Source organism: Pseudorasbora parva, chromosome 12, assembly GCF_024679245.1.
Source record: "Pseudorasbora parva isolate DD20220531a chromosome 12, ASM2467924v1, whole genome shotgun sequence".
NCBI classification, from domain to species: Eukaryota; Metazoa; Chordata; class Actinopteri; order Cypriniformes; family Gobionidae; genus Pseudorasbora; species Pseudorasbora parva.
Genome location: NC_090183.1, coordinates 13,287,595 through 13,314,848, shown reverse-complemented (window position 1 = coordinate 13,314,848; position 27,254 = coordinate 13,287,595). Strand labels below are relative to the sequence as shown.

Sequence of the window (27,254 nt, the reverse complement as noted above, 5' to 3'; positions counted from 1 at the left end):
ACAAACGCGGAAAAGAAGACAATGCTGAATTTTATTGAAAGTCGTAGTTTTTGTTATTTTTGGACCAAAATGTATTTTCAATGCTTCAGGAGATTCTAATGAACTAACTGATGTCACATATGGACTACTCTGATGATGTTTTTATTCCCTTTCTGGACAGTATAGTGTGCATACACTTAGATACGCTGTCGGACTAAATATAAAATATCTTAAACTGTGTTCCGAAGATGAACGGAGGTCTTATGGGTGTGGAACAGCATTAGGGTGAGTCATTAATGACATAAATTTCTTTTTTTTGGTAAACTAACCCTTTACTAGGCCACTTCAACGTTATGAAGAGTGTACGTTTTAGGTCGACGCTATATAGCAGAGAATAGACTGGGCACGAGATTGTTACTTATGTGACTTGGTTGATTTGAAAAAGAGTTATTAAACGCAATAACTTGTGAAAAACAACTCTTTGCAGTCTTGTGCTGTCTTACACACACACAACGACACGTGCACACAAGCCAACGCTCTGAAAGCGTGTTATCTTTTTAGTTCTGTTTCGTCTTGTTACACACTCGAACAGTCAAATATATAATGACACGGTCCCTAAACCTACCCATGTAAGCAAACAATCAACTACTTCAACTGCGCCTGACATTAGAATTGATTTTTTCTGAGATGATCATTACACTTTACAACAAATAAATAGCTTTTATAAAACCGTATAAGTCCTGGTGGCCTTTGAGAGTTGCTATGGCCTCCGTAAACAAATTCCAGCTACTGGAGAGGACGGCGTCGACATCTGATGCTGTAGAGTAGACTAACTGAAAGCTGTGATGATTGCACAGTGGCACTTCATATCGATTAAGTTGATAACCTGCTGTTTCAAACATTAAGTTAACAATTTATTTTTCTTAAAACAGACTCCTGTTTATGACTGTCAGACTGTTAATGCTTTTGTGATTGAATCTCTGTTACAACGGTGTCCGTTTTTAAATTTTTTATGGGGGGTGGGTCGTAGATATTCAAATACATTGCTAGATATTTGATATCCGTTCGAATTCGATTTATAAAAAAAAAATGACAGCCCTAACACACACAGTCCGAGTTGTGTCAAAATGGCTCTTGATGAGTTTTCATTTAAACACAGTCGGTTATGCCTGCTTATACAGTAAAGCTGCCGCTGTCTGTCAAACAACATGAGAACAAGAGTAAATCACTCAGTGCTGTTTTGTTCGAATAACCTTTGTAGCTTTGTTATGTATCAGTCAGTGTATATTTATTTCATGTGAAGACTACTGTTTTTAGTTCTTATTTTTAATAGCAGAGATAAATTAAAATATGAAAATAATCGTCCACCCCTAGTTTAGGTGTCTTTGTTTTCCTAGATGTTCCAGATGTTTTAGGTTTTATATTGATTTAACTATATTATCAAGTCAAGCAAAAAAAAAAAAAGGCATTTAAATATTTGCATTATATTTTTTGTTTGTTTATTGTCGGATTGTTGAATTTGTGACAGTTTTTCTGCTAAAACACAGCTGGTCACTTTCAGAAATTGTATTGATGCTTTCTTTTCCCAGAAAGAATGTGAAACACTTAAATGGTATCATTCGCAGTTTTAAAAAAATATATAATTTAAATAGATTTTACAAACTAATAGCAATATCGTATCGCATATTGAATATCGCATTATTTAACAAGGTACTGCATATTGTATTTACTTCAATATCGCACATCCCTAGTAAGTGTAAATACAATGTAAACAACATGAACGTATAGTGAACCGAAAGTTCTTCAGTTATAATACCATAATGTGTTTGTGTGTTTGTGTGCGCGTGTGACACTTTAGCTCCGCCCACTGCACTGCACAGTAAGGCTGTTTTCAGAAAGAATCGGTACAGCGTATCTGTCTTTTATAAATCTGATAAAACTAAAGACTTTTCAGAGATATGAAAGATGCAGTACTAGGTTCTATATGCAGTACTACTCTATACTATTCTATATACTGAAACTGCGTTTTTAAAATGAACTAAAACAACTAAAATCAAGGTATTTCTCATTATTCGTTTTTTGTTCATTTGTTTTTTATGACAGACATATACCTTTCTAGTATATCTAGCTGTGAAGTATTTTATTGGGTAGAATTTGTGAGTTTGGTGGCTGGGGGAGGGGTGGCACTTGCATGAGCATAGCAGCGCATAGCAAGCAAGTCAGACTCCTCTGTAATCCTCAGAAAACGTTGACAGTTAGAACTCGCTCATTCTGTTCTTTTTGGGTCCAACATACACTGTAAAAAAAAATCACGTCTCTAATTGAAAATTTTCTATTGACTGATCACATCTGAATTTCTGTGAATTGATGAAATTTGGCCAACTGAAAAATTAAGATGTGATCACAGAGTCACTAGAGAGACACACATTTGTTTTACAGTGTAGGACTGGGTGACATGGACAAAGTTAATTATCACAAAGGACAAAGGAAATTATCACAATAATTTTTCTTATATCAGCCGATAACGCTAATTATCACGATAAAAGTCAAATCTTTATTTCTTTATTTAGTTTAAAGGCAGATTTTTGCCCCTGAGTGAAAGTTGTAGACACTGCACAGTAAATTATGGTTTTATCATCGGAACATGATAAGAAACACTTGTCAAACCGGTGAACATTTCACAAATTAATATTACATGTTTTGTTTCCTAGAAATTCACACTTGACAGTAGCTTGAATAGGGACGCAGATGTAAATTCATGTTCATTAACAAAACAGTAGCATCTGTAAAAATTGTAACAATCTAATTTTTATAGGGTGAAATTAGGTCTTCCATAGTATATACCGGTAGATCATGTTAACCACAGGTAAAAACCACGCATTGCATCTCACTACCATTGTAAAAAGTAAATACTGTATATTGTTTCTATGGTATTTTTGCTATAAAAAACAGTAGCCTAAAGACATTTAGTATAATATAAATGTACAAAAACTGTTATAGCTCAATAACAAAAAATACTGCAATTGTATTTCATTAATACATTTAATGTCTACATTAAATATATAATACATACAATTATACACTCACCCAAAGGATTTAGAAGCACCCTACTAATATTGTGTTTGACCCCCTTTCGCCTTCAGAACTGCCTTAATTCTACGTGGCATTGATTCAACAAGGTGCTGAAAGCATTCCTTAGAAATGTTGGCCCATATTGATAGGATAGCATCTTGCAGTTGATGGAGATTTGTGGAATGCAGATCCAGGGCACGAAGCTCCTGCTCCACCACATCCCAAAGATGCTCTATTGGGTTGAGATCTGATGACTTTGGAGGCCATTTTAGTAGAGTGAACTCATTTTCATGTTCAAGAAACCAATTTGAAATGATTCGAGCTTTGTGACATGGTGCCAGAGGTGGGTAGAGTAGCCAAAATCTTTACTCAAGTAAAAGTACAAGTACTTACGGAAATATTTACTCAAGTAAAAGTAAAAGTAACAATCGTAATAGTTACTTGAGTAAGAGTAAAAAAGTATTAGATGAAAAAACTACTCAAGTACTTAGTTACTAGTTACTTTCGATCTGATTGATAAGATCCAAAAACCCTGAATTTCAGACTACTTAGAGAGCTTTCACACACCTCCATATATATATATATATATATATATATATATATATATATATATATATATATATATATATATATATATATAGGCTATATATATGTGTGTGTGTGTGTGTGTGTGTGTGTGTGTGTGTGTGTGTGTGTGTGTGTGTGTGTGTGTGTGTGTGTGTGTGTGTGTGTGTGTGTGTGTGTGTGTGTTTAATGGTTAAACCGTGTAAATTAATGGTGTGCTGGGCTAACCACAGCTCTTTTTAAAACATACTTTGTTCTTATATTTTTATAAGTACCGTATATGCATTCTTAAAAATACAGTCCCATTTTTAAATGTATGTATATACTGCAGACTGTTGTCTGTCCGGATATGTGTATAAATGCAAGATGTCACATTAGGCTATTCAATTTGTTTCGTTTTTAGCCTGATCTCATCAGTACCTATGGCAACGTTTATGCAAACCACAAAGTATGTACCAATATGTACATATTGCGACAGTTTCAAAGTGAAATGTCCACTGGGTGGCGCTAAAAGCGTATTTTTTTCCAGAACAGATTTGCGTGAATCTGACATGTTTTGTTACGTTGTGTTTTTAACGTACACCCAAACTAAACCTACCCGAAAGTGTTAACAACAGCAAATCTGACAAAAATAAAATTGTGTCCATGTATTTTTAGCTTGTGTTTAGAACTTGTCTTTGAGCTCTTTTATCATGACTCGTTCTTCATGGGGTTCGTTCTCAAGCTTTTCGCATTGTAAATACAAATCTGTATCAGCTGAGCTATCGAGCAAGTCTGGTGAATCAGAAAAGCAGAACATGGAGCTGTGACGCAAAATTCAAAATGTTTTAGTTTACAAACCAGACTAAAAAAATGCAGTTTTTCTGCCTATAGTGTTCATTTCTGTTGGAAACTGCAGTGTGTATTGGTGCGTATTTTGTGGTTTGCAAAAACATTGCCACAGGTACATTTTGCCAATGAGGTTGCTCGTTTTATATTAAAAAAAAAAAAAGATATGTAAATGTGCAGATGTGAACGTTTGTTTGTGGACGTGTGTTCGGAGGATTCAAACGATTTGTCAATGCTTGCACAAGAGCGCATATGAGGAAAACACTCGGACAGTGTGTGAAATAGTATTACAATAAAGGAAAAGTGCCCATAGTTACCAAATTACCATTAATAGTGTTCAAATATAGGCATCATTGTTACACTTACCGCTGTTTTTTCAGGTTGGAGCTGGAATTATTGTATGCTGAGATGTCAGTTCGTTTTGGTGAACACAGCATGCATTAAATTATGAAACTGTTCTTTTTGACATCTTGGACTGAAATCAGGCTGAACTTGAGGCCACGTACGGGTGATCTGCCGTAGCTCACACATCTCCCTCTGCTTCGGCCATCATCTTCTGACTAAACGCGCGCTTATTTTATGCGGGTGACAATATCCACCTCTCGCGAAGCAGACTCTCCAACGTTTCGCGAGACTTGCGAACAAGTCATAACTTATTTTAAAATATATAATTAATTATCACCATTGACAGTAGCGGAGGAACGCCACCGAATGTAACGAAGTAAAAGTACAGTTTTTTCACAAGAAATGTACTTGAGTAAAAGTAAAAGTGCCCATTTTTAAATATACTCTAAAAGTACAAGTTACCCAAAAAATTTACTCAAGTAAATGTAACGAAGTAAATGTAATTCGTTACTACCCACCTCTGCATGGTGCATTATACTGCTGGAAGTAGCCATCAGAGGATGGGTACATGGTGGTCATAAAGGGATGGACATGGTCAGAAACAATGGTCAGGTAGGCAGTGGCATTTAAACAATGCCCAATTTTGGCACTAAGGGGCCTAAAGTGAACATTCAAGAAAACATCCCCACACCATTACACCACCACCACCAGCCTGCACAGTGGTAACAAGGCATGATGGATCCATGTTCTCATTCTGTTTACGCCAAATTCTGACTCTACCATCTGAATATCTCAACAGAAATCGAGACTCATCAGACCAGGCCACATTTTTCCAGTCTTCAACTGTCCAATTTTGGTGAGCTCGTGCAAATTGTAGCGTCTTTTTCCTATTTGTAGTGGAGATGAGTGGTACCTGGTGGGGTCTTCTGCTGTTGTAGCTCATCAGCCTTAAGGTTGTGCATGTTTTGGCTTCACAAATGCTTTGCTTCATACCTCGAGTGGTTATTTCAGTCAAAGTTGCTCTTCTATCTGCTTCTATCAGCTTGAATCAGTCGGCTCATTCTCCTCTGGCCTCTAGCATCAACAAGGCATTTTCGCCCACAGGATTGCCGCATACTGGATGTTTTTCCTTTTTCACACCATTCTTTGTAAACCCCAGAAATGGTTGTGCGTGAAAATCCAAGTAACTGAGCAGATTGTGAAATACTCAGACCAGCCCGTCTGACACCACCAACCAAGCCACGCTCAAAATTGCTTAAATCACCTTTCTTTCCCATTCTGACTTTCAGTTTGGAGTTCAGAAGATTGTCTTGACCAGGACCATACCCCTAAATGCATTGAAGCAACTGCAGTGTGATTGGTTGATAAGATAATTGCATTAATGAGAAATTTAACAGGGGTTCCTAATAATCTTTTAGGTGAGTGTATTTGAATATTCCACATTTTTGACACATTCCTATGGTTTCAGTTAGAGTTACTACAGTAGAATCATAGTAAATGTTGCCGACTTGTGGATTTAAAAACCTTCTAATTGTATCATTGTGGCTCAACGTTTCTTCTGTTTTCCGCATCAGTGTTGTTGAGAATGACAGTGCTATTTCATCTAGCTTTAAACAAGTTTAAATCACAAGTCATTTGAATTGTGGATTGTATGGGAGAACTCTGCATCGAACTCGAACGCTTTTCACTGGATCTCACAGCGTTGTGTATTTGTCTTGGGATTGAGATGGTTATTGAGTAAATAATGTGTGGATGCTGTACTTCGGAAGGTTCTTCTTGGAAGTATGACCAAAATAAGAATTTTTTAATTGTCATCTGAACAATTAAGTAACATTTCTGCCACTTTTGTTCTGACCAACTGAAGAAAAAAGCATTACAATAAATCATGCTACCAACAGTGATTAAATCTACCGATCGATTAGCTTGCATCACATCAAACTGTGCAAATTATTATTATTGCTATATTTTTTTCTCAAATTGTTAATGTTAACAACATCAGCATTGTGTTAGTGTTAGTGTTACCTGTAGATTTTAATCTCTACAGTCTAATCTTTTGCTTTTGACTATGGGTTGAATCTCAATTTGTAACTGATGATTGTTGTTTGGACATTTCTGGATTACAATCTGTCATCAAAATGATAAATGTAATTATTCCAGCTGCTTTGAGACAAAGCTATAAATGATCCGCTTCCTGCAGCATCCTCACATGCAATACTACTACTAGCCAGACTCCTTCTTTATGTATACAGATGTGACATGATGACGCAAAGACGAACAGCGGCAACAGCGGCTTGTAAGTTTCCTGCAGAAAGCTACAAGTACCACTCAAATGAACACATTATTTTAAGCTTACCTTTGTGAATCGGGCTAGGGTAAGGACATAGTTTTAAACACTGGCTGGTTAATAACGTTTATGTACTTGTTATGCAGTTTTAAGAGGTCAAATACTTCATTGTGAATCTCAGGCTTGTGGCAGGCACAGACACACAGGCTCGTTGTTTTTGGGGAAAATCAGATTTCTTTAATGTCCATCAAAATCAATTAGGTCTAATGAAAAAAATATGATCACAAATGGAAAAGGAATGTGAATAATACGTTTACAGTAACAGTAAGTTGTTTAAAATGCGTACTTCTATTAATAAATTAACTCGAGACCTTCACTTGCAGTTTTAAATAATTAACAAATAACAGAAACAAAGATCTGTAGTTAATATGATACATGTTTTATTCGGTTATTGCCAATAATATCCCAATAGCAGATCCTCTGTATCCCTGGAAAACTTTGACAGTGGACAAGGGAAACATTACTATCGATATGATTCATTTGAACTACTTTATTTTTTAACAAATTGGTTTATCAAATTATTCAATGTAGAGATGCACCAATTAAAATTTTCTTGGCTGATTCCGATTTCCAAAAGTGTTACCTGCTGATACAATCACAATCTTTCTAACTATTATTAAAGGCATATACAAACAGAAATCTATCAGTGTTTCCCACACATAGACTAATTTGTGGCGGACCGCCACAGAATCAACACCGGCCGCCACATATTGCTTCGTCTTCATTCATATTTACACGCGCGCATATTCGTTCAGCTGCATTTCCTTAGCCTTCCCTCTGCCTCTTGCACGTCTCTTAGTCACACAGTCACACACACTCGGTGCGTTGCATTCGACCGTAAGTCTTAAACAAGTTTTGTTGCAGAGTTGCGAAACGCGTTCATCTCGCGGCAGCGCGCGTGGTCACGGCGCTCTCAATAGTTCTAAACAAACCTTCGCTGTGTCAATCAATACATTTGAACAGATCAGTGTTTCCCAACCGGCTGCCAAGCAGCGGTGCCGTGTAAAAGGTGCCAGGATGCACTTGCACCGCGGTTCATCTCACATCTGATGATGCATCTTTAATATAGGTTATAACTTGAAAATAATGCTAAATGTATGTTTCTGTCGATGGACACATGTGCTGGCTTCTCAGTTATACACTACAACAACAGCGATAATAAAAGAAAAATGTCAAACAGTCTCTCTTTGTAAACTGTTCAATACATGCGAGTGCTGCCGTATGTCTGAATATGACCAGTCATTTCTCCGTCATCATCACCCGCGTGTAGCCAGAAGACGCGAATGAGAAGATCTGTCTCTGTGCACTCATCCCAAAGCGCGCACACGTCTCACAGCACGCAAATATTGAGTTCTCTTTCAAATCCTGTGCTTGAACGGACAAATTCACACAAAAGTATGCCAAAATGTCCATCTTAATGAGTATCCAAGAAGACATAGTCTGTAGCCTACTCTGTATGCCTTAAGTGAAAAAAGACGACTATCCTTGCATTAGGTCTTAAAGGAGCAGTAGCCTTTACTGCTGTCTGTTTAATGTCAAACAAAAGATAAAGACATCACTCACTGCTCTTGATTGAAAAGCTTTTGTAAATTTAATAAGGATTCCTCTTTAATTTAAACAGTGAAATGTGCAGTTATTTTACATTTGATTACTTTATTCCATTTCTCTAACTAAAAACAAAGACCAACCTGAAAAACATGAAAAGCATTGTGTATTTTATTTTATTCTCAATAGTATTTATTTGTGCTGCTTCTTGTATTTAAGTTATTTGTTCTTATTTGTAATGCCATTACCCACAAATTGCCTGTGTGGCTCTTTAAAAATAATAGTCAAGTTGCTTAAAGCATTGCAGATCATAACTGCGTACTTATTTGTAGGTTTTACATTTGAATACGTTAGACATGGTCAAATACTAGACTTCTTTAAATGTGAAATTTTAAAATATTAATATATACATTCAAAAACATCATAAGTAATAGACTATTTTCTACACTGCTTTTGAGGCTCTCTCCAAAACACTGGGTTTTTGTGTGCGTGCCACACTGGAGACTTGGAAGTAAACTCCCACAGCTAGGATTGGATAAGATTTGCATATTTAATGAGGGAGAGGAGAGATTGAGGGAGAAGTGGCAACCAGAATGATTTTCTCAACCACAGGGCTTGTGTAAACGTCTTTATCCTGCTAAAGGTATGTTCTGTTATACACGTACACATAAGCAAAACGATCTATAACAATACAATACTATTACATATAAAAACACGTTTTACTCACATAAGTGTGTTGCACCATTCCTGTCGGATCCAAATCTCGCATAAACCGTAGATTTGTTTACAAACGATCCCGCAGTGAACTGAAGTGAATATGTCTTCCCCACGTGAGCTGGAACTTCATTAAAAATAAATTTCAACCACACATTCCTAATATTAGGATCCGAAGGAAGCTTACGCAGCGACTGTGTTCTTCCACAACCAGGGATAGCGCAATATCTTAATCTTCCTCTGCAGGTTTATTGTTGTTGACCAGCTAGCTTTTCTTTGACTAACAAGGAAGTTTTCTGCTCTGAAACTTACAGGATATTCTTATATAACCATGACCTTTTATATATCAAAAGCTAAAGGGAAAGTTGATTTCTCAATTCATCACCCCTTTAAGAATAATGCTTACAATTAAAGTTACAAAAGTACATCAGTAATCCACGTACAGTAATTCAGTCATGAGTGTTTTTGTTCTTTGTTTAACATGACAGACAGCAGCAGGAATATTATACTGCTGTCATTTTAAGAGCTTACTTTTACACTGCTACACAACATGCATTATCTTTCTTAACTATTTACTTTTCACTACTGACTGTTTAAATGAATACTCAGCAAGATGGTACTTTTTTCAAGTATGTTTGCTACTTGGGAATCACAAGCTGTTTGAGAGGCGGCTTTGGCACTCCATAGATTAGTGCGCAATACAAGCGGTATTTAACCAGAGTGAATGAAATAAGTGAGAGGAGGCAGTGTGTATCACTCCACCCTCAGAGAAGAGAGTGAGAATGCACAGCTGATGTTATTGTCTGTGCCTCTCTAATTCAATGACTCATCTTGAACAAAATGGTTGAGTGAATGATTCAATGACATTCACTCGTCGCCTGGCGTTGCAACACGCTGTCCTTTGAGCATCTTTGCCATGAATTTTACACTTCAAGATGGTTATTTTAAGCTTTGTTGTTCTCCAGGTTGTTTTGAATACAAGAACACATCCCAATAACACCCACAATAAACACATAAAGAATGATCAGACTCATGTGAACACTTAGTACCGGTTAGTCAACTAGTCAATTTTGAAATACGTAGTTTTGTCCTTCTAATCTTATGTTAGATCTAATCTTGTTTCATCTAATCTTACTATTCCAAAACATACTATCAAAAGCACACTCTTCAAAATACCACTTTGTTATTTGCATGATCTGCTTTTACATAAAAATGCAGTTCGGCCAAGCTGAAAGATAGGCTCTACTTTTTTTTTATGTTAAAAGCATCCAGAAAGAGGGAAATAAGTGCATCTGCTGATCATACTATTTTTTTTTTACTTTTATTGCTGTTGGTTGGGGGAGGGGAACTGGAAAGGGAACAGGTTGTCTTGTCATGCTGTTGCATGCTGGGATGCTGGAACACACGTTGGAATACATCCCTTGTTGCCCTGCCGTAATGCTGCCAAGAACTCCAGGCTTTCTTTGCCAGTCTAAAAAAAGTGCAATGGAATCAAAAGTGTCCCTGTTTGCTTGCTTTATGTATGTTCCTGGTCCTTGTGCTTGATTCATCAGTGCAACTTTATTCTAAAGAAAAAATTGTATCCTCAGAATATTTCATCAAATTGTAAACAATGTTATGTGAAGATGCTCTTGAGGATGAACTTGACCTTCAGCTTCTACGTCTTAGTCAAAAAGCCCCCTTAGAAGAGGCTGAAGCATGCATTTCATGATTAAATTGATTTACAATAGATAAAATCAAGTCTTGCATTTTAAATAAGTCAAATGTGTAAAGATTACTGTTTTTTGTTGACTTCAAGGAAGTCACCTTTACTTATACAGGTATATCAGCTAGGTCAAATAGTCTAGCAATATTTGGTTTTGGTATAGTATGGTTTCGTAAATTAAATTAATTATATATATATATATATATATATATATATATATATATATATATATATATATATATATATTACAGTTTTATTTAAATATATGTTTACATTTTAAAATGTAATTTTAGTTGTAATGACACTAAATTTTCAGCATCATTACTCCAGTCTCATTCTAATCAAATCATTCTACTACGCTGATTTGCTGCTCAAGAAAATTACATTTCTTCTTATTAGCAAGGTTAACAGTTATCCTGCTTAATAGTTATACAATCTTATTTGATAACAAGAAAACTTTAGATACATAAATGTCTTTACCCATCACTATTAATTTAGTAGTGTATCGGTGATGGTAATTGCTGTGTTTGTGTGTTCATGTGCGCAGGGGGAATGCCTACTCCAAGGCAAAGCCCTGTGGAGGAAAGGGAGATGCTGAGTGGTGAGGGAAGATCCAACAACAACAACATGGCGACTGATGCCACCATCACCACCACCACCACCAACCTGCTGGCTTCTGTTAAAGAACAGGTATACCGCACCGCTTCCATCTGCTTGCGTCTGGCTGTAGGGTAGCTGTAATCTGAATAGCAGCTCAAACATGAGTGGCTGCAGATTGTAGGTGTAAGTCAACGTGCTCATTAGTAAAAAAGGCATATTTGCATTATTAATTCTTGGGTGGGGAAAGCTCCCTTTGAGGACACAAATATCCAGTCTACACTGAATTTTAGAGCTGATGATGCTTGGTTCCTTTCTGTACAGATTACAGAGCTTTTATTTATTTTATTTTATTTTAAGCCAAGTTTTCTAAGAACTAGATCCTAAGATTCATATTTACCTATTTCTTCTCATCAGGTTTACACTGAATTTGAGAGCTGATAATGTCTAGTTTTACCAAGTAACTATTTTTAATATATTTTATAGTTTTTTTATTATACATTTTTATTAGGGATGCACCGATGTATCAGCCACCGATATTTATCAGTTGATTTTTGATCAATTTACAACCATCAGCATATCGGCTATAGCATGAAAAAGGCCGATATAACAAACTGATGGTTTAGTAATGAACTGCGTGAAGGCACTGAGCTGTATAATGTCTGCTGCATGATCCGAGATGATACTGTATTATTCCTGCTGCGCTGCTGCCTGTGTTTTAATGTTTATCAAAAAACAAAAGTGCGTTAAACTCAAAGCTTGTGCAGTGATGAAGTGCAGTATTCTGAACAGAAACGTTCAGTGTTCATGAGCTGCTCGCATCAAACACTGCACTTTGCTTAATTAAATATTTTCGTTTCGTTTACCAGTGGACATTTCAAGTTTTCTATACGCATATTTCTCATGCCTGTGAGCCAAGTAGCCAGCTGAGTTTCGGTTTATTTATGAGACACGCTCCAGTTCATGAGTAATGAAAGCGATCTCTCCCACAACTTCATGTCACGATTTTAGTCTGCGATTTGCTTCTTATTTAATTAATCCAGGCAATTGGCCTATGAAAACTTTATTAAAATTAAGATATAATTTAAACAAAACGAAAGAAATGCTTTCTACAAAACAAAACTTAATATTAAACTAAATATAACCACATTTCTGACCCACTCGCATCTTTGGACTTATCATAATCATGATGAAATGTAAAAATAGTATAATATTTAAACATAAATATGGAAGAAAAAACAAACATTGTTTAAAGGACAACTCCGGTGAGAAATGAACCTAGGGGTAATTAACAGATGGTTACCGAGTAGATCGTTCGCTGGGATGCGTTTTCTTGAAAATCGAATGTAAAGAGTTTTATCTCTAAAAACAGATTAGCTTATAATGCTTGTCTATGGGGCACAGGGTAGACACAGGGTGGTAAAATTAAATTGCTAGTTAATACCACTAACAAGGCTCAAAATAGCCTCACACTAACACGGTAGCATAATGAGGGTCCCTACATGCAAACCGAAGCATTGAGAACTTTGTAAGAGTACAAACAGTTTAATAAGAAGATACGTTGTAAACATAGTGCCTTACGCGTTCACAGACAGGCGCCATCTCGAAAAACAGTCTCGATGAATCGATCTACGAGTGCTGTTCTAAGTGAGCTGGTCGATAGGAATTAAGTTTGTGAAATGTAATAACATGGACGTTTTTATTTTTATTTATTTATTTTCTCTGTTGTGTTCAGTGTTTTCTTCCGGAAACAACGGACCATATGAGATTCCAAGTCACAGTTCATCACTTAGCAGAGCTCTCGTCGCTCGATGAGTCGAGACTGTTTTCCAAGATGACGCCTGTCCATGAACGCGTAATGCACTGTGTTTATAAAGTGTCTTCTTATTAAACTGTTTGTACACTTACAAAGTTCTCAATCCTTCGGTTTGCATGTAGGGACCCTCATTATGCTACCGTGTTAGTGTGAGGCTATTTTGAGCCTTGTTAGTGGTATTAACTAGCGATTTAATTTTACCACCCTGTGTCTACCCTGTGCCCCATAGACAAGCATTATAAGCTAATCTGTTTTTAGAGATAAAACTCTTTACATTCGATTTTCAAGAAAACGCATCCCAGCGAACAATCTACTCGGTAACCATCTGTTAATTACCCCTAGGTTCATTTCTCACCGGAGTTGTCCTTTAATGGCTACAACAAAGTAAGCTACAGATAAATGTCTGAGCTGGATTTGAGCGAGCATCATTTTACCGGTAAGCGGTCGAGCAGAGTCAAGTCAACCGGTGAGCGAAGTCAACTTTATTTATATAGAGCTTTTAAAATGACGATTGTTTCAAAGCAGCTTCACAGTGTTAAACAGGAAAATATTGCAACAAAATTTGATTTGGCTGTACAGTCACTCTGGAGAAAACAGCAATGTTATTAGGGCTTTCAAAATTGCTTTAAAATGATGTTCGAATATTCCCTTAAAAAAAAAACACGAATATTCAAACTATTCGAACATCTGGTTGCGCATTTTGTCAATTGGTCAAACATTTAAAAAATGGTCGGGTTTAAATCGGGCTCGGGCTTGGGCTCATAATTACAGTTAATGTGTCGGGCACAACGTGCACCGGCTCGGGTAGGAATCTAAGCTCTCGCTTTTGTTTTACTTTGCTTATTTAAAACATGATCAAAACACTCTATTTTAATGACAAAATTGTTAATAAGAGGGCACATGACAAAAATTGATATCGGTATCGGCCAATAATCGGCCCCAAAAAATCATATCGGCCCATCCCTAATTTTTATTGTCAATTTATTTTATTGTTTTATATTATATATTTTACTTTATTAATCAGCCAGTTTGGTAAAGAACAAGATTCTTTTTTAAATGGGCTATATGTAGAATTCAGAAACCCTTCTTATTAGCGACACCGGTGGCCATTAAGTGAACTCAGCCAGCAACTTATTATTGCTCGTGCTCACATACAAGAGACTGAACGTGATTCAAGACCCAGATATACTCACAGCATAAGAATTTTGTTCTTAGCTTAGAAGTAATAAGAAGTCATTTAATTAATTCATTTGATATGCTACTCCACATAGGAAGAACAGACATTCAACTAGTTACCGACCTGATGCAGACACATAGCTGAAGTGGACTGATATCGTCTTGGTCTGGAGCAAGGTTTAAGTGAGGTCACGTGAAAACAGGTGGGGCAGCCAAAAATCTGTCTCAATGGCTCTCTATGAGAGCACGTTGCAGTTCTATTTTTCACCACTGATTTACAATGGAAATTTGTGGGGCGCTGTAGAGCTAGGGAGGGCGCAGAGAAGGCTGCCCCATTTAGTATCATGAATATATGCCTGTTGAATCCACGCTCTTCATCTTAATATATCCGACTTTACGACTTAAAAAGGCTAGACAATCCGAAAAATATTTGTTGCAGAATTCTGAATACATTTGCAATGTATTATTAATTCCATGTATATAGAGGTCTATGTTTGGATTAATATTTTGGCCCCACCTGCCCATACAGATGAGCCGGGGCTGGTTTGTTTATAAAGTATGCATTGCAAGCATTCATTTAATTTGTCATAAAATGGAAGAGAGGCTCTCAGGAGTAAGAGTCCTTCACATAAAAGTCTACAGGCTTTTGTAGACATCCTAGGAAGTTGGCGAAGGTCTCGTTACAAGGTGGTTAACACATGGGCAATATAAAGTGATTTAAACATGAAAATTATGACATATAGCCCCTAGTTCCTCACATCAGATTTACACTGAATTTGAGAGCTGACAACGTTTAGGTTTTATCGTTTAGTTTATCATTAAGTTTTAAGTTTATTTAATTGTTACCAATTTATTAGTACTGTGTTTTTAATATGTTTTATTTCATTAGTTAATTTGCTTGAGAACAAGATTATTATTTAATTGTTTTATAATTATAATTATACTTATTTAAAAAAAAAAATTGATTAAATTTTTTAAAAAGTATTCTTATTTGCATGTTTCCTTGCATCAGGTCTGATGCTTCAGCCTTCAAATCTGTCTCACAGTTTAGATAATTACTAATTAAACGTATCTTAACCCATTGTCAGGCTTAACATGTTTCACCAGGACACCAGAAACTACAGCATGGATTTCATTGCTTTGTGTGTGTGTGAGAGTGCAGTGATTTGTGTGGTCAAGTCTTGTCTTTTCTTTATGCTCCTCTTGGACAGAATCAGGACATAGGCAAGTATTGTCACTCTGAACAATAGGTTGAATAGAAGAGGCCTGGTACAGCTGGTAGCTCACAGCATGGCACAAGGCAGATAGCCATTGCCTGACTTATCTCACCAGGAGAACAACACTCAATATCTCTCCTATTCATTGGCTACATTAATTGCAACCTCTTCTTGCGCTTGTTAGCTTGATACCTGAACTACTTTCTGAATTTAATATCTATTTTCAGAGCAGATACAATGCTCCAGAGTCGTTTCGTTGCAATGTAACAATGGCAGGCAATCATGAAAATATGCGGTGACACAACAGTGATATTTCTTTTCCTCAGAACACTATAGTCAATACAGCAGCAATGTGGCTGTTTATATGTGTGTGAGAGAGTGTGTGTGTCTCCTTTAAGGGCAGCTGCATCAACGAGTCTGTCTCTATCAGAGAGAGGCAGGCCAACAGTGCAGCCTTCTCGCCTTCCGCGCACACACACACACACATAAACAGACACACATGCATTGCACACACACACACACACACACACACACACAGACCTAGGCTTCAGAGACAGAACAAGAGGAGGGGAAGAGGCCACAAATTCAGAAGCAAAGAGCAGCGAGACAGGATGGAAGTTGGATGAAATGGGATTTAAAGATGATGCATTTTGAAGCTTAATTAACATTGTAACTGGAAACGGGTATGAAGTGTGCACTGCCTTCACATAATGGATCTGTTTTTGATGATAGAAGGCAGTGATGGTGACACTTTTGTCCCTCCTGTCTTTCTGAAGGAGCTCCAGTTTGAACGGCTTACCAGAGAACTTGAAGAAGAGAGACAGATTGTGGCCAATCAGCTGGAGCGATGCAGGTTGGGGGCGGAGTCTCCAGGTGCTGCGAGTGACAGGTAAGCTTTGAAAAACGCTATGATAAATACTAAAGTCATGTTCTCTGTGATGTGAATGAATAGCTTTGATTTAAAGGAATATATAAACATTGTTATTTACTTTCCATTTTTCAAATTATGTTTTTTTTTTTTCAAGCTTGCGGTTCATTTTTTTCTCTCAGGAGAAAGCTCATTGAAATCGTTGATGCTCGTATGTTCATGGGTCAAATTGTATGAGAGGAATTATGAGCCAAGACGAGTACGTTATGAGTACCTCCCGACCATGTTTAAAAAAATATAGGGAGTCGTCCGATTTTTCCCTGTATAGGCTGACCCCTATTGACAAATCATACACAATTACTTATTATAGTCCAATATTATTATAGTCCAGTAGCATGGACGCACACACTCATGCACACACACGATTTTTTTAAGTTGACATTTATGTGAGGAAAGTCAAGTTGACATCGACTAGTCGCTGATGACGTCATTAATGAACAAATAAGCCTGAACCTTGAGCTGAGACTCGAACTCGGGTCTTCTTGTGCACAGGACAGCTATGGCATATGACACCGCACTGCCCGTAAGGTTATTGCTCCTACATAACAGCTTTTGTATCAGTTGTTTTGTCTTATGGTAGTTATATTTCTCACAGATTTCTGTGCGTTCTTAAGATACAGATAAACTAGCACAATAAAGATTACATGTATATAAATGCATTAGTGAGTGAATGCGTGTGAATATATTTTTACCTGCCAGCGTCTCTCTACTAATAGTGAAGCTGTGAGTTTTAGTTATCAAGAAATATATGCTAGAACTTTTCAGTTTCTAAGCTATTTTATTGATAAATCATGAACAGTGTCGACAATACATTTCTGCGCTACTGAATGGTTTTGAGTGAGGCTCACGCGATCGGCTATGTGTGTGCGTTGCAATGCAGCATGCATTAGTTAAGCGCGATGATGAACTTACGTGTACAATAAGTGTGCATTCTTCCAATAGTTTTGAGCATCCAGATGGTATAATCAAACATGTCTTGTGGAGAGCTCTCGGAGTATGCATTTGGTCATTTTTAACTAACTTGAAAACAGCCTGCGTGTCAGGAAATTGCTTATCCTGTTGCACCCTCTATAGGCCAGTGACAAGTCGCCATCAACCTTAAAGCGTCATGGCAGAGCATAAAGTCGACTAGTTGATTAGTTGACTAGTCGGTGCAACACACACGCATACACTAGTTATTTTTTATTGAAATTATTGGCTGTGTTGTACTCTGCTTTCCACCAAATAATTTTCACACTTGTCTTTTTATACCCCTTCTTTTTTTTATCCAAAGCTATAGCAGCAATATTGAAAGCCTCTGTGTTTAGCGCAAAAGCTCACACGATTGCTGCCAGCTCACCGTGCAGTACAGTCGTGCCGTATACCACCTGCTTTGACATGATTATCAGGTTAACTGACTCGTAACGTGTGCAATGGCTCACGACCTCCAGTGTCAGAACTCGCTGTGCATACCCGCCTTAAAAGTATCATAAAGGTAACCCATATGACATTTTGTACACTGCGCAATAGCTCTGTGAGGAACAGGTTTTAATTTAGGATATTTACAGAGAGCCTTCCATTTTGCTTTTGCTCTTGAAGCTCATTTGTATTCCTAGACATTCAAACATGGCGGTTTTGAAATGCATTGACCAGTTTTAACATCAGCGACGTCATACAATAGAGTAAATGAAAATGTATTTATAAAAAGAATTTAAGAACATCTGTGCTGCTTTCTTGTTATTACCATGAGACCTGCTCAGCATCTTTTTTTTTCTTTTTCTTTTTGTTCAAAACATGCGCATGTTCGTAAAAATGTGATCACTGTTGTGGTTTTTAACGGCTTAATAGTTGGCAATGATGGTACAGAAGGAAATGCAAAGTGAAAAGTGTCTTGTTATTTACTCAGTCACCTTACATGGTTACATTTGATGTTTCTTTTATTGAGCACAAAAAGCTGATGTTTAAAGCAGAATGTGCAGGGTTGGTTTGCAACACACTCAACACCACTGAGGGACAAAAAAGAGGATATTGAGCAAACAGTGTTTTTTATTGTGCTTTTTTGGTAATTTTTGGAGCTTGACAGTTCAGCAGTGCTGTTTTACTATTATTGATATAAAATATAAAATTAGAAATATTAATAATAACTACAATAGTGTAGTTATTATTAATATTTCTAATTTGATATTTTAATGTTTTAGTATTTTATTTTTATTTTTATTACAATGTTAAATAGTTCTTATAATTTTTTTTATTTAAATGTTAGTTATTTTAGTACGTCAAGTAAATGAGAAATTATACCTTGGCAACAAGCTGAATTTTTTAAAAAAATATATTTTCTTTTCTTTTCTTTCAGTTCATTTTAATTTAATTTAAGTAATGACAATAACCTTATTTTGTTGTATGGAACAAAGCAGCTTAAACATTCTGCTAAATAGGGCTGTGCGAGATTGAAGAAAAACGCGATATGCGATATCTTGTTAAATAATGCGATATTCGATATGCGATACGATATTGCAATTAGTGTGTAAAATCTATTTAAATTATATATTAAAAATTATTTAAAAACTGAGAATGAAACCCATTTGCGTTTCACATTCTTTCTGGGAAAAGAAAGCATCGCTACAACTTCTGAAAGTGACCAGCTGTGTTGTAGAAAAAATTTGTGTCACAAATTGTTCACATATCGGTGTGTGTCAGACAGCGCAAGACGTCAAATTATTGTTTTTCGCAAATTATTGCGTTTAATAACTATTTTTAACGTCAAGCAAGTCACATAAGTAGCAGTAATGTGCCCAGTCTATTCTTTGCCCAATGTGTGACCTAAAATGTACACTTTTCACAATGTTGAGGTAGCCTATTAAAATCATTCAGATATTGCGAGCCATTGCGATATGCATATTGTGATATGTACATTTGCGATATTTCTATAATTTCTATATATTGCACAGCCCTACTGCTAAACATGTCCTTTTCTGTTCCACAGAAGACAAAAGACATTAAAGTTTGGAATTAGGGTGTAATGGTTCAAATTATTCATGGTTCAGTTTTTATCCCATTTTTAGGGTCACGGTTTCAGTACAGTTTGGTTTCTACACTCTCAGAAAAAAAGGTACAGTGCTGTCACTGGGGCAGTACCCTAAGGCACATCAGTACTTTAAGAGTGCGTATCAGTACATTAAAGGTACATATTAGTACCTTGTCCAAGGTGAAACCTTTTCCAAGATGAACCACGGTGCTAGATGAACCACGTTGTGTAAAGGATATATATATAATAATGTATTTATTGCTAGTGCTTACTGCTCACCTTCCAGCTTCCATCATTATGCTAATCAGTCACGGTTAATGTCACTTAACAAAATTAATATTCATGGCAACAAAATATGCATTTTTACATAATTGTCACAAGGACGTTTTAGGCTTAATTATTGTACTTTTATGATATTCAAATGTATTTCATGTGAGTGTATCCATAGCAACCACACATTTAAACCTCCCTCACTCCACTCCACACTTTATTGGTCACTCTTACGCCCCTGCTGACACGTGAGAAACTGTACCGTATACGTAGCCTGTGTACATACTGTACAGAAACGCAGCATTCACTGTTCTGCGCTTCTCATGGTGTGTGACAGTAGGAAGGACAAGTGTGCAGTGATGCACAAACTGTCATCTCTCTTTCCCCACTGAATAATTACTTTCATGGGAAGTGGGTGTTTGTCAATTTACAATAAACACGTTCAAGCTTTAGGGGTATTGTGAAAGTTTCTCATTTAATGAATGTCATGGAAAGAGTGCTCCTGATAAATCAGAAATGTTTGCTGCAGCCATCACTTCAATTCTTTCTCATCCCTTGCTTTGCCACATTGAACTCTTTGTGTCTGTATGTGTGCACATGCACAAGCACATGTCAACTGCCTTGTTTGTTCTCCTCATATGTGAAGGAGTGTCTGTTCTGTTTTTTCAGATGGCCTGTGATGTTTCGCTGCAGTATACAGGACATTTTTTCCTTTTGCTTGAAGAAGGTCCATGTGTGCACTCTTGCTACCATGCCCCCTGCAACCCATTACCTTTAACCTTTATCTATGTGGCATTCCTGCTGTCCCTCTTCAGCTGTCGCAGTACCCTGATGACCGGTGTCCTTTGACCTCTCCTTTGCAGACAGTTACACATTGTGGCAGGCATTAGCTGACACTTGTCTGCTGTTTTAAGACAGTGGCGTCTACATTCTGTTGTTTATTCAACCTGAAGTCCTAATATCCTAATTCTGTCATTCTCTCTTCTTCACTTCCTACAAATGCACAAGTATGTTAATTTCTTGTGCGTCTAACCGGACAGGATTTTGAAATTTGTGTCAGAGAGATGAACGCGACAGTCAGTAGACTAACAATGTGATTGATGTTCACTGGTAATGGTTTCCTAATGCCAAGCAAATGGAGCGGATCTTTTTGCTTTTCATTGACTTATTGGAAGATGAGATGGGTCATTTTACAAAACGGATGCCATTTGTGTTTCTCATGAACATAAGCGTGAAAAATAACTCGAAATATTAATAACTAATGCCAACAGAATAACAGACCAACAAAACAAAACAACAGCATATTACTTGAAGGTGTGCTGTGGTTTCTGGTATTCAATCAATCAATCAATCAACTTTATTTATATAGCGCTTTTACAATCACGATTGTGTCAAAGCAGCTTCACAGTGTCAAACAGGATAATATTGCGACAAAATTAGATTTGGCTGTACAGTCGTACTGGAGAAAACAGTAATGTTATCAGCTTAGTTTAATTTATCATATAGCAACAATGTTGGCAGATCAGTATTTAAGTTTATAGAATTAAATGAGACCTAATTCATACATTTTATTCGAGTTGCTTGTTCAGCACATCCCACAGATGCTCGATTTGATTGAGATTTGGAAGCCAAGTCAACTCTTTAAACTCATTGTTGTGCTCCTCAAACCATTCCTGAACTTTTTGCTTTTTGGCAGGGCGCATTATCCTGCTGAAAGAAGCCATAGCAACCAGGGAATACTGTTTCTATGAAAGGGTGTACATGGTCTGCAACAATGCTTAGGTAGGCTGTAAGTGTCAGAGTATCATCCACATGGATGGCAAGACTCAAGGATTCCCAGCAGAACATTGCCCAAAGCATCACACTGCCTCCGTCGGCTTGCCTTCTTCCCATAGTGCATCCTGATGCTCACATGCCCACTGTTGGCGCTTTTGGTGGTGGACAGGGGTCAGCATGGGCATCCTGACTGGTCTGTGGCTATGCAGCTCCATACGCAAAAAACTGTGATACACTGCGTATTCTGATACCGTTCTATCAGAACCAGCATTCACTTCTTGAGCATTTTGGCTACAGTAGCATGTCTGTTTGATTGGACAACACGGGCCACCCTTCGCTGGACAATATATCCCAACCATTAACAGGTGCTGTGATAAAGCGATCAACAGTGTTATTCACTTCACCTGTCACAATGTTATGCCTGATCTGTGTATATTAGGGTTGGTCCGAATACAATTTTTTGAACTTCAGACCTTTGATAATAATCAACACTAAATATTCGAAGCTTCAAAGCTTCGTCTTTTTCATGCTTCACATTTCCATACAACACTACACTACTAGTGTATCTACAGAGCTGCAGTAGCCAATTAGCTAGTGGATTCTCTTTACGTTCACTGAAACACCACAGATCACGTCATTTCAGCATTTATAGCAATAAAATAATTTTGTTCAGTTAGTGAACAGACACTACAAATAAAAACTGAACGTGGGGAATGAAAGTCACAGCACATCAGCAGTAGAAGTCAGATTTCATTTATCACGAGAGCCAGGAGCTGACTGACAAGATGATCACAGAAGATTTGGTTTCAAAGTGAAATGTGAACGTGCATATTTAAGTAAGTTTGTTATTGTACTGTTTTGTTGTGTTTTTCATTAAGAATAATAGGCTAATGAACCCACCTTTCCTTGGGAACTGGGTGCTAATTCTAAACCGGAAGTAAAATGCGCACAGGTACATTTTTATTCACTGGCACCTAACAGGTAAAAAGGCTAATACATTTTGTTTCTATTATTCTATTTTACACAATGTCAAACTCGCAGCTTAACCCAAAACAGAAGCTCAGTCATGTGCTTATGTCCATTCAAGCTCATGCACTAGTGCACTCTAGAAAGAGAATAGGTCTACTCCAGATGCAGGGAACACTTTAAGGCTAAGAAGCAGCAAATATATATTTATTAAGTATAATGAGGTTGGGTTCCTTCAACTGTTCATCCTATTCAAAACAGATGTGGAGGCTTCCGAAGGAGTGATGAACAGTAACAATGTTGCCAGTTTTACTGTATCAATTCGAGTCCTCAGCCAAGTGGGTGCAAAGGGGATTTGCTTTCACAGCACAGAAAACAGCGTCTTCTCTGTATGTCAACAATACAAACCAAATTCTTCCAGGCCTCGGCTACAACTACAGTAGACAATGATCGTGGGCAGCCAATGAAGTCCATAGGTTGGCATTATGCACATTGTTTACAAACCTTTGTAGGTTTGTGCTGGAACTAAGATGAGCTCATTTCAGGTCGTAGTCGGTTCATTTTTTAAGGAGAAAATAGATCCATTTATCATACACTTTGACCTTTAAAACCATTTACATTCACAAACAGCTATAATACACACTACATGAAATGTAATATCCAAAAAAGCAAAATAGTACATTTTTATTCTTCAAGAAATAATTTGTTTTTGTGAAGATTAAAGAATCATCTAAATGGTGTTAAATCATGAGATGAAGTCGATACTCATAATAGTTTTTTATAATAAAAAGTGTTTATGTATGGTGCAGTTCGCCCATACATAACTGCTTGCTATTTCCCTTTGTCACCTGTTGTAAATATGAGTAAGCAAAACTCTGACATTTTAGACAGCACTGTAGTCACATACTGTACGTACGCACACCTCACTGTACTTTTCCATGCTGAAATGACGTGATCTGTGTTGTTTTAGTGAATGTAAAGAGAATCCTCCCTTATGAAAGGAAAATATATTTACCAATATATTTTCTTGAAATATATTTTAACTGGCTAAAAACACTGTGATACACGCAACGGATTATTCTTTATGTAATAATCTTTGTCGACTTTGTATCTGTCCCTATTCAAATAAACAACAAATAAATATTTTAATATATGGAATAATATATTGATGGTATTATAAAATATATTATATATTCATGCAATATATTGCAAAATATACAAATGATTGCTGCTTTCAATATATTGCAATATATTGGAAAATATAAACATTAAATCCCATATATATGTGAATATATTGCATGATATTTTCAAATATTTTGCGATATATTTTTGTTTCGTGAGGGCTCACGCTAATTAGCTAGGCTACTGCCTCTGTAGATACACTAGTAGTGTAGTGTTGTTTGGAGACGTGAAAATTAGCCAATGGAAGACAATGGTCTTTCCTGTAGCTCAATGAGTAGAGCATGGCGCTAGCAATGCCAAGGTCATGGGTTCGATTCCCAGGGAAAGCAAGACTTGACAAAAATGTAAAATGTGTACCTTGAATACAATGTAAGTCGCTTTGGATAAAAGCTTCTGCCAAATGCATTGAGGAACACACTTATTATCATGTTTTACCAGCAGAGACAACAGGAGAAGCAGTAGTTGAAGAACTAATGAATGAACTTGTAGAAAAATCTGTATAAAAATTGCCTCTCTAATAAACATTTCTGTAGCTTTATAACCTTGAGCACAAGATGTCAAACTGAATTGTAAAAATGTCAGTATTGTTACTTTTCTAAAGGCATAATTATACTATATTAAAATAAATGTATTATGCCTTAGATGGCCCAATTTATTAACACTTAAAAACAATATTGGTCTGTAAGATGCTTTTTTAATCTTTTTACAATCAACTTACCCAACTGAAAAATTAATTTCATAAAATGCCTCAGGTGCATTGTGTATGTCTTTGTTCTCCTCTCATTTCATCTTTTCTCATGTCTTCTTTTTTCCCAGCTCCTCTGAGAAGTCTCTTCTGTGGAGATCTGCAGGTATTTTTGTCTGTTTCTCTTCCTGCTTGCTATTTCCCATTGTCACCTGTTGTAAATACGAGTAAGCAAAACTCTGACATTTTAGACAGCACTTCGGTCACATACTGTACGTACAGCACACATCACATAGTCTAACTTAGAACACTGACTATTAGATGGTTAAGCTGGTTGAGGACATTTAGATACCCAGTAGTGGACAACACAACTAAATTTAACACGCATATTATAGTTCACAATACAACGAAATCAAGCCACAACACAACGGAAACAAGCCACAACACAACGAAAAAGCCACAACAAAAACGCCACAACACAACGGAAAGCATCAAGCCCGAGTTAAAGCGTTCACGAGTATAAATATGCAGCTGTATGTAGGTGATTTTGAATTGATATTTCATGTCGATATACAATGGTTACACACTTAAAACTGATCGTAGTGTTTATATCTTTGTAAGACTGGCAAATCTATAGAACAATGGCATGGAAAACTAACTTTACCGCACTCCGAGAGCCCCCTAGTGGTCGGGATCATTTCCGTTGTGTTGTGGCGTTTTCGTTGTGGCTTGTTTCTGTTGTGTTGTGGTTTGATTTCTTTGTGTTGTGAACTTATGTTAACTTTTTAAATTTTGTTGTGTTGTGCACTACTGGGCCACCGTATTTAGAGGACGTTTACACAAAATTTGTTGAAATTAACCTGCCTTAACTTTCTTCTCTAATAGCATATTATGTTTTTGCTTTACTTGAAGTATCCTAAAGTTGCACTAAAAATAATCAGTATAGTCATGCTCCATTTATGAATAATAATAAAACTAAAGTCATGGATGATAAATGTATTACTTCAGTCACCAAAACATTTCCTTTCAAATATTCAAATTATTGCTCAGTATAACATTAATCCGTGGTATTTTTAATCACAAAAACTGAGGTAGGAGCTCTTACTGTGTTGTTGTGGTGTCTGGACTTTTTCTTTTTATTCTGCTCTGAAAAAGACAACACTGAGGTCTTGTGATCTGGTCACCCAATATAAATGAACAACATCCCATGATTTATTTCACAGAACAACACTTGGAATCTCTTTCTGTCCCTAATCCTCACTCATGTCTCTCATGGTCTAATATCACGGAGCTGATAACACTTTTCTAACTTTTTCTTCATTCTAATTCCTGTTATCGTCCTTTACTGTGAGACTGTTTTTCAAATAGGGAAACAATAGATAAGGTACTTTATTTTTTATCTGTCAAAATGACTGAAAGCGTTTTAAATCATCTGTCAGTGTCTTTAAAATTGGGTATATGATGGAACATGTGAACTTAATGCTCCCTCTAAGTGTGTCTAGGGATGAAGGTAACTGTATCTTGACGAAACCTGCTCACAGTGTGTTAACCCTTTGGTAATCAGAATCCTCAGGTGCAGGTGTGTCTAAGCCGTCGGATGGTTGCCCCTCGCCTACATTTGGGGTCAGAGGTCAGGGGCCACTTTACTCCCCTGAATTGGAGCAGATCTCCCTGCGTGAAAGTGAGGGTCTGTTCATTCACACTCCATATTGATGTTTTCTAGCTCTATGCGAACAATTTATTCTCATACTGATGCCTTAATGGAATATTCCAAGTTAAATACAACTAAAGATCTATGGGCAGAATCTGTGGCCTGCTTTGGATTACCACATAATAAAAGTGGCTGCGCCCTAAACTGCATACTCTCTAGATACTTATTTTGAATAAGTAATTACATCACAAGTGTTAAAAAAGTATGTTCTATATAGTATGAATGTGTGTAGTATAACCGAGCTACATTCGCAATGCTGTCATTATCATGTGACCTATCGTTTCAGTTGCATCGCTTCAATGCCATTCATAAATCCTCTCCTGTGGCCTCATGGGATAGTTCTTATCTTTAGTCACACAATGTTTTTCGCCTGCTATGTAGTAGCAGTATGCGATTTCAGATGCAACCAATGTTGTCTCACAATTATTCACCACTTTTTTTTATGTCTTTGTAAGAAGTCTTGTATGTTCACCAATGCTGCATTTATTTGATCAAAAAGATAGTAAAAGCTATAATATTGTTTAAAAAAAAATTGAAATTGAAATTTGAAATAACTGCTTTCTGATTTAATCATTTTAATCTATTCCTGTGATGACAAAGCTGAATGTTCAGCAGCATCATTACTCCAGTCTTCAATGTCACATGATCTTTCAAGGGTTAATTAAATTTCTGTCATTAATTACTCAGCCTCATGTCATTCCAAACCCATAAGACCTTCGATTGTTTTGATGAAATCTGAGAGCTTTCTGAACCCTCCATAGGCAACAATATCATTGCAACTTTCAAGACCCAGAAAGGTAGTAAAACATTGTTAAAGGGTTACTTCAGTG

The 27,254-nt window shown here is 36.7% G+C and overlaps 1 protein-coding gene across 2 annotated transcripts in view; it reads left to right on the top strand.

The window, feature by feature from the left end:
• The window catches only part of pkp4 (plakophilin 4), a 61,121-nt gene that overhangs the window by 3,344 nt on the left and 30,523 nt on the right, over positions 1-27,254 (top strand). The window contains exons 2-5 of one of the 2 annotated variants that reach the window (XM_067459216.1): positions 11,644-11,786; positions 16,679-16,791; positions 24,845-24,879; positions 26,278-26,394. In XM_067459216.1, coding sequence (XP_067315317.1) covers positions 11,649-11,786; positions 16,679-16,791; positions 24,845-24,879; positions 26,278-26,394 — 403 coding nt within the window. In that variant the 5' untranslated portion in view covers positions 11,644-11,648. Of the gene's footprint in view, positions 1-11,643; positions 11,787-16,678; positions 16,792-24,844; positions 24,880-26,277; positions 26,401-27,254 lie in introns of both variants that reach the window. The other variant, XM_067459215.1, reaches the window with a different exon arrangement.